This window comes from Aquarana catesbeiana, linkage group LG01 (assembly GCF_042186555.1).
Source record: "Aquarana catesbeiana isolate 2022-GZ linkage group LG01, ASM4218655v1, whole genome shotgun sequence".
NCBI classification, from domain to species: Eukaryota; Metazoa; Chordata; class Amphibia; order Anura; family Ranidae; genus Aquarana; species Aquarana catesbeiana.
In genome coordinates, this window is record NC_133324.1 from 290,197,945 (window position 1) to 290,207,341 (window position 9,397).

A 9,397-nucleotide genomic window follows, 5' to 3' on the forward strand; every position below is an offset into this window, starting at 1 on the left:
CCGGCCTGCAGCTGCCACCCGCTCACAGTGCAACTACTGGGGGCGGGCGACAAACAGTCAAGATTGCTACTGAGGCCTTGACTTAATTTCCCCCATCTGTGCTAAACAGTGTGGATGAACGAAACTCCTGCTGTTGCTAAAGTATTGACAGCTGTTGAAATACCCAAACAATGCCTGCAGCTGATTAGATTCAAGCATTGATCAGCTGACAACTTGCAAAGCTCCATTTTTTTTCAGTGGAAGGATGTTGGCTGGGAGGATGGCGACAGGACCATCCACAGAGTCAATTTCTGCTGGTTCTTCCAGTACCAACCAAAATTTGCTCAGTGTATTGTCAGCTTTAGCCCCTCCCCATCAGTGTTACAATCTAACAGCCCCCTATATAATTAGTTAAGGTCTCGCATGAAACTGAAGCAGATACCCTGTGGTGCCAGGACTTAGCAACAGCACTTTTAGTTACAGATATTAACAATTGATGACAGGCTCACTTTAATGGTTACTATATTAGAGCAAAACTAGAGCTGGCCATAGGCATGAGATGGCAGTTGGCTTACCCTTCCCTCTTCAAAGACATAAATGTGGGTACTCTGCCAAAAAAGCCATTCATAGATATAAGTTTTGCTAGAGACAATTATGAATGTATATGGTTAACCTCTCTTCTATGTTTTTAGCAAAACCACTTTCACATGCTGATATTACTGTCTGGAAAACATGGGCAGATCTTGCCCAAATACAGCAGAACCTGATGGCTACAGATGGTGACAGACATGAAATGTATGACACAGACCCATCTGGCCATATCCACTCCACTAGAAAAAAACACAAAGCTACAAACACTTTCAGATTGCAAGTGGACAAGCCCAGTAGGTAAAGTTAAAAATTCAGAACCTACATTTTTTAGGTATTTTCTACACTGCTATGAGAAGGCTGGAATTGTATTTGTTAAAACCACTATATACAAAAACCTAAAAAATGTCTAGCATAGATAATACTAACAACATCACTCAAAATAATATGGATAATGCTCAACCTCACCCTTTAAGAAAAAAAATAAATAGAAAAGAAAAAAAATAATCAAAAGCTGTATGAAAAAATTCTAACATCAGGTATATCAGATACAGTGCCTTGAAAAAGTATTCATGCCCCTTGACATTTTCCACATTTTGTCATGTTACAACCAAAAACGTAAATGTATTTTGTTGGGATTTTATGTGATAGACCAACACAAAGTGGCACATAATTGTGAATGGGAAGGAAAATTGTATATGGTTTTCACATTTTTTTTAACAAATAAATATCTGAAAACTGTGGCGTACATTTGTATTCAGACCCCTTTACTCTCATACCCCTAACTAAAATCAAGTGGAACCAATTGACTTCAGAAGTCACCTAATTAGTAATCAGAGTCTACCTGTGTGTAATCTTAGTATAAATACAGCTGTCCTGTGATGCCCCCAGAGGTTAGTTAGAGAACCTTAGTGAACAAACAGCATCATGAAAGCCAAGGAACACACTAGACAGGTCAGGGATAAAGTTGTGGAGAAGTTTAAAGCAGGGTTAGGTTATAAAAAAAATATCCCAAGCTTTGAACATCTCGCACTGCATGTTCAATCCATCATCCGAAAATGTAAAGAGTACGGCACAACTGCAAACCTACCAAGACATGGCCGTCCACTTAAACTGCTAGGCCAGGCAAGGAGAGCATTAATCAGAGAAGCAGTCAAGAGGCCCATGGTAACTCTGGAGGTGCTGCAGAGATCAACAACTCAGGTGGGAGAATCTGTCCACAGGACAACTATTAGTCGTGTACTCCACAAATCTGGCCTTTATGGAAGAGTGGCAAGAAGAAAGTCAATATTGAAAGAAAGCCATAAGAAGACCTGTTTGCAGTTTGCGAGAAGCCATGTGGGGGACACAGCAAACATGTGGAAGAATGTGCTCTGGTCAGATGAGACCAAAATTTAACTTTTTGGCCTAAAAGCAAAACGCTATGTGTGGCGGAAAACTAACACTGCACATCACCCTGAACACACCACCCCCACCATGAAACATAGTGGTGGCAGCATCATCTTATGAGGATTTTTTTCTTCAACAGGGACAGGGAAGCTGGTCAGAGTTGATGGAAAGATGGATGGAGCCAAATAGAGGGCAATCTTAGAAGAAAACCTGTTAAAGTCTGCAAAAGACTCGACACTGGGGCAGAGGTTCACCTTCCAGCAGGACAACAACCCTAAACATACAGCCAGACCTACAATGGAATGGTTTAGATCAAGGCATATTAATGTGTTAGAATGGCCCAGTCAATGTCCAGACCTAAATCCAATTGAGAATCTGTGGCAAGACTTGAAAATTGCTGTTCACAGATGCTCTCCATCTAATCTAACAGAGCTTGAGCTATTTTGCAAAGAAGAATGGGGGAAAATTTCACTCTCTAAATGTGCAAAGATGGTAGAGACATCCCCAAAAAGACTTGCAGCTGCAATTGCAGCTAAAGGTGGTCCTACAAAGTATTGACCCAGGAGGCTGAATACAAATGCACGCCACACTTTTCAGATATAAATTTGAAACACATTTATCATTTTCCTTCCACTTCACAATTATGTGCCACTTTGTGTTGGTCTATCACATAAAATCCCAATAAAATCCATTTAAGTTTTTGGTAGTAACATGACAAAATGTGGAAAACTTCAGGGGGTATGAATACTTTTTCAAGGCACTGTATGTAGCCTAAAGACTAATTATATCTCCAGCGTAAAGGAGATGCGAACACATGTGAACATGAAAGTACTCCCATCAATGTACAAAAAATATTTCGACCTGTATTGCAAAAACATGTAAAAAACACACAGGACACATTAAATATTTTATTGTGTCATTGTACCATTAAATATTCTCCTTTACTCTGGAGATATAATTAGTCTTTAGGCTACATATCTGATATACCGGATGTTAGAATCTTTTGATTAATTTTTTTCTTCCTTTTTATTTACCGTATTTATCGGTGTATAACACGCACTTTTTTCCCCTTAAAATCAGGGGAAAATCGCGGGTGCGTGTTATACGCCGATCCCCTGCGATTCGGAGCTGTCAGATTTTCAAAATCGCCGACTGCGATTTGAAAATGGCGCCGCCGGCGCCGAAATACACAGTGCCGGTCCTCGGCTCTTCTCGGCCACTTTCGTCTTCACTCGAGCACCGCCCGAACCTAGCCGAGTGTACTCGGCTAGGTTCGGATAGCTCCGCTCGGGACTACGAGTGGAGCCGAAAGTAAACGAGAGCTGCCGAGAAGAGCCGAGGACCGGCTCTGTGTATTCCGGCGCCGGCGGCGCCATTTTCAAATCGCGGTCGGCGATTTTGAAAGACAGGATGGCAGGGATCACAGGATGCAAGGCTGCACTGGGGAAGGCTGCACTGGGGAAGGCTGCACTGACAAGGCTGCACTGGGGAAGGCTGCACTGACAAGGCTGCACTGACAAGGCTGCACTGGGGAAGGCTGCACTGACAAGGCTGCACTGACAAGGCTGCACTGACATGGCTGCACTGACAAGGCTGCACTGGGGCAAGGCTGCACTGAGAAGACTGCAATGATGGGCATTTAAATGTAAGTTTTTTTTCCTTCAACTTCCCTCCTAAAAGTTTTTTTTCCTTAAAATTCCCTCCTAAATTGGGGTGCGTGTTATACGCCGATAAATACGGTATTTATTTTTTAAGGGTGAGGTTGAGCATTATCCATATTATTTTAAGTAATGTTTTTGGCTTTTTCTAGTGGAATAGCTCCCCCACCTAATTATAGGGACTATTGTCTCTGAACCTTGCAGGACTCTATAGAGTGTTTTTTAGTGCATAGATAATACTACAATGCTAAATTGCAACTCAAGGTGTAGACATACATTACAACACAAAATAAATTTTGTGCAAAACATTCATGTCTCTGCAACTAATTTACAGAAAGGCATTCTTACCTGGAGTTATAGTTTCTGTGTCATAAAAGAAATAGGCAGTTAGTCCCACAGCCAGAGAAAACAGCAGCAGCTTTCCTACTGCCATTGTGAACAAGGAATACCAACTCTTCAGTGACGGAGCAGTCCAGTTACCTGAACTATGTGACCTGAAATAGACAGACGTTGCTTTGTGTAATAAGCTCACAGTTCCAGTTTAGCCTTGATATTTATGACAAGGGTAAATTGCCAATCAGGTGAAAGTCTGGTAACCTCTGTGACAGACACACCTATCCCTTTTTTTATTTTTATATATATATATGGGAAAAAGTGATCAAACCTTTTCTGACAACTTTGACAATAACAGAATGGCTGGACTAACTGAAAGGTGGAGATTGTTTTAGTAGTAAGTCTAATGTCTTGGATTTGATTTCAAATACTTAGAGTATACACAAGCAGACAATGGTGTTCAAACATTGTAGTTTAGGGGTTATTAGTCTTAGCATACTGACAGGGCATGTTGGTACCTGCATTTAACCAACAATACCCATGTCGGTTTCTTCAGATTCCTACGATCTGTTTTCTAAGATGTGTGGATCACCTCCATCCATGGAGCTCCTCTTGTTTTCCAACCAAATGTTGTATTGAAGGTGCAGCAGACAAAATTCAGATGTAAATTGGGCTAGTTCCAGACTGAAACCTTTCCATGGATACCAAGTAATCGTATCAGCAATCATCCCCCCCAAGACCTTCGCCCATATGGAGCAGCTCCAGTGGAATGATTGACAGACAGAGAGAAATACAGGCAATTGCAAGGCCTGTAATTGGGTTTACCCATAGGTGTGCGCAGCCTAATGCATTAGGGTGTGCACCCTTAAGCTCAAACACACATGCATGTGTATGTATCTACATATATGACTCCGGCACATTGATCTCCCTGCTGGCACAGTGAAAGAGAAAAGGATAAACACTTCTCTTATGGCAGAGCCGGTAAGAGGGAGATCTTTCCCATGTTCCTGTTGCTACACAGAACGATAACACGAATGCGCATGGGGGGATTAGGGTGTGCCTGGGCACACCCGGCACACAATGTGCGCACGCCTATGGGTTTACCTTATATCAAATGCATCCAAGAGACTGTAATCTAATCCAACCAGCCAGCCAGGAATAAGTGATCGAGTAGGTCATTGCCACTTGATAAGTTAATACCCTCCTTCCCAATTTAAACATATTTATGGAGGCGTGTCCAAGATGGCGCTGTGAGAGGTCGCACTGTCCGGAGCTCTGCTGGCCTGTGCACACTAATCCTGTGTTTTGGCTACCTAATTAAGCTGTTACTCTGCCCAGGCTGCTTCTTAATGACCCGAGGATCTACTAGGTCAGAATACAAGGGGTAGAAACTCCGTTTCCCTCCGGTATCTGAGGCGGTCTCTCCGAACCCGGGATACCATGTGGCGGCTCTCCCTAGGCCTTCTTCCAACATGGCATCGGCATCCCAAACAGAGATGAGGAGCCGGCTGCCTCTTCGCAGATCGGCCTTTAGGACGTTATGGCTGCTATCCCATCTTGTCAGGCAACACTCACTGGTAAGATCGAGGAGGTACAGCTCGATGTGGGGCTGATCAGACAGGATCTAGACAAGATCCGCTCCTGAGTGAAGGCGGTGGAGCAACAGGTTGGGCAGGCGGAAGATACGGTGACGGAGCATGCTGCCTCTCTGCAGACCCTGCGTTCTAAGGTCCGGGCGCTGGAGTATAAAATGAACGACTCCGAGAATTGAAATCGGCGGAACAATCTGAGGTTGGTGGGGCTGCCTGAAAGGGTGGAGGGGAAGACTCCTACTGCCTTTGTGGAGGACCTACTCCGCTCCCTGCTACCAGCTGCAGAGTTCTCCTCTCACTATGCTGTGGAAGCGGGCTCACAGGTTTCCACCCTCCTCTAACCCCGTGGGCTCCCTTCCTCGCACCCTGATATTCCGGCTGTTTAACTTTCGGGACAGGGATGAAGTGCTCTGTGCAGCACGGGGGATCGGAGAACTAAAGCTTCAAAAGCCAAACTGATGTTCTTCCCCGACTGTTCTGTGGAAACACAGAAGCTTCGTTGATCATTCGATCAAGTGAAAGCGGCACTCCGAGCTCGGGCAATCCGCTGCAGTGTGCTGTTTCCTGCTAGGCTCCGGGTCCAGAATGGTGAGTCTGTCCGGTTCTTTACCTGCTGCGTGGCTGGAGACTCTGTCGCTTCGGAGATGATCAGAGATTCTTCACGGCTATAGTCTGCCACCATTTTCAAGTTCATCTGTTTGTTAGAGTCACAGTGTTACAGGATGATTATGCTTACCTGCTCTGGAAATGCGGACGCTTTGCCCCTGCCTGGACCCGAGCCCCTGACATTATATCCCGCTGACTGATGTTCTCTGCTATGCTTTCACTGTTGTCAGGCTATGAGACCCTCTTGTTCTGGACAGCGTGTGTGTTTCTGATGCACATGGTCTGCCTGTTGCCCTATTTGTCATAGGGATCTGTGCTGCAGGACCTTGTTGCTCTACCAGTCCCTGATACAAGAACTCATGCAGAAGAATTTGCCAGAGGATAGGGGCTGATACCTGTCCTGTCTCCACTGTTGACGGTCTGGCCTGAGTAGCCTGCTCTATAACAATGTTCTATGACCTTAAGACTGTGCCCCTGGGTTATCCAGGAGAAAGGCAACTTATGCCAGTATCTCCGCTGGGAAGTGCTGAGGCCTCTGAATGTTGCTCTCAGCCTCACTGAGATACATGTCCTCCCTGGTTAATTGCCTATAGTTATGGTTGGGTTCTGGGGATGCAAGCATTACTTACATTGGTGGGGAATGTGGGGTGGGGGGTGGTTTGTACTGCCATTGCGGTACCTTTGGGGAAGTTTTTCGATATTGGTTGGGGCTAGTCCCCGGAGGGGGCCTGTTGCCCTCTCTAATCTTCATGTTGACATGACATATCTAACTTTTTTCATTGCTAGGTACATTGCATTGTGCATTGGGAGGGTGGGGTACCGGTCTGTCCCCTGGGTCAGCACACTCCATGCCTCCCTTTTGCCCCGCCTACATTTACGTCTTGGTAGACTGCCATGGCTCAGCTTAAAATACCTTCCTGGAACGTCCGAGGTCTAAACTCGGCTATTAAGAGCTATGATTAAACACTGTTTACAGTGTGAAACGTGTCAGCCAATCCTGTATTTTTCTGCTGTGGCATGTATCTTTGATGATCGTTATTCAATAAAGGCAATATTTTATTCGGAGTGCGGCTGTCCAGGACTTTCTCTAGTTACTTTAAGGTCCCTGGTGTTTCAGTATTTGCAGGGGGCTTCTCCACATATTTGCATCCTACTGGAGATGCATATGACGGGCTTTAGGGTCCTTGGCTTGCGGAGATCATGGGTGGGTGCCTCATGCCACTCTACGTATTCTAGTATACTCGGGGAGTGAATGTCCTCATTCGGAAGTCCTTGCCATTCCAGCTATTGGAGGTGCGCACAGAACCAGGGAGCAGATATGTGATCCTGCATCTCCTTATCCGTGAGAAACGACTAGTAGTTGTTGGATTGTCTTTGCCTACTCCAGCTCAGATACAGGTACTATATGATTTAATGTGTATTGTTCTTGAGTATGACACTTCTGAGTTTTATATATTTGGTGACTTTAACATGGTTTCTTCCCATGACCTGGACAGACTCCACTCCGCGACTGGCCATCTTCGGATCTCCCTCGCTGGCTGGAGACTTACCTATTAACAAACGTCTGGAGGCACTATCACCCACAAACCCGGGAGTATTCGTGTCACTCCACCCTCTCTCGAATTGACCTGATGTTTACTTCCTTTACAGCCCTTCAATGGGTCAGAGAGGTTCACCACCTCTCTAGAGGGATCTCAGACCACGCTCCTGTCTGTTTAACCTTGTCCTTAAAGTGGATGTAAACCCAATGTCATCCTTTCTAAACAACTGCCATAGGGGTTATCTATAAGGATATACATGCCTCCTGCATGTATCTTTACCTGTCAAATGTCTCTCCTCTGTCTGTTATTAGACCCGAAAAACTGCATATTCTGTGGGTGGGTCTGTTGTCTGGAGCTCGGTGGGTGGAGTCGTGATGTCAGTAGACTCCCCGCCCACCTCTACACTCCCCTTGTCAATATGCATTTTCTCCTGTGTATTTCTAACACTGAACTTCTGATGAACTTCTGCTGAACGTCTGCTATGATCTCTAACATCCAGTGAAAAGACAGGAAAGTAACCACATGACTTCAGCATGCCAAATCATGCTGAGGTGTGGAACAGCCAATCCTTGCAGAGCTGCTGAAGAAAGGAGGGGGGGGGGATTAGAAAATAATGCCTGTGTCTTAGGCTAGTACACGAGATATGTAAATCACCTGTCACTCACAGCAAGGGGGAGTATTTGACAAAGTTTTTCTCAGTTTGTCAAGATTTTTCTCACTGAACAATAAAAGAGGATTGCTCAGAGCTGGATTAACTCTGTGTGGCAAGACTGGGCTCAGATGATAGGAAATCTTATACTCTACAGTATGATATAAAAAAAAAAATTTCGGGTTTACATCCACTTTAACTGACTCCCCAGGCCTGCGACTGTGGGAGGGAGGTGGCCAAATCCCTGGAGAACTTGGAGGCGGAGGCTAGGAAAGGGAGAGGGAATATGTAGGCTCCCCCACTGAGACCACCTACTATGCCTGGCAGCAGGTACTTAGGGAACTCTCTTTATACCGCATTGAACAGACTAAGAAATCCATGCTGTATTCTGCTCAAAGAGTGTTTGAATATGGAAATAAAAATGGCCAGTTGTTAGCCTGGCTGGCCAGGGGACAGACATCTTCCACCCACATTGCTGGTATTCGGGATGGGGGGGGGGCTGATCACATCCCCAGAGGGTATTAATGCTAGATTCTTTCAATTCTACCAGGAAGTATACTCCTCGAGGGTTCGCTACTCTCCTGCGGAACTCCAGGACTACAATACTAGATACTACAATCCATGTCTCAGACGGAGAGACAACTCCTCAGGCATCTGCGGCTCTGGCACTATCCAAGGGCACTTTCCACACCTCCCTACTCAACGGATCACGTGGCCCCCTGCCCCCAGGGACGTGTGCAGGCTGCAACTCTCCCCTGTACATCTTTGGAGACAGGCATATCCAACAGTTCTGCATCACCGCAAAAGGAATGTATATACTTTCCAACTACACCATGTAGAACGTTTTGGACGTGGACTATTATGGAGCTCATAATTAGTGACTATACATCACAGGACATTCCCTCCTACTAACCACTCCTCCCCATGTACACATGTCGGCCTACTGGCTCACACAGACTCTATTCCCGTTCTCTCAGGCTCTGATGAAGAGGTCACCCTCGAAACGCGTCAGTCTTTTTTAAACATCTGCCTCCACATGGGCATATCCCCACTTTAACCCCT

At 45.4% G+C, this 9,397-nt stretch overlaps 1 protein-coding gene across 1 annotated transcript in view; it reads right to left on the reverse strand.

The window, feature by feature from the left end:
- LOC141143241 (hydroxysteroid 11-beta-dehydrogenase 1-like protein A) overlaps nt 1-4,157 on the reverse strand; it is a 38,064-nt gene extending 33,907 nt beyond the window's left edge. The window contains exon 1 of the mRNA XM_073629314.1: nt 3,963-4,157. Coding sequence (XP_073485415.1) covers nt 3,963-4,047 — 85 coding nt within the window. The 5' untranslated portion in view covers nt 4,048-4,157. The remainder of the gene's footprint in view (nt 1-3,962) is intronic.
- Between the last annotated feature and the right edge of the window lie 5,240 nt (nt 4,158-9,397).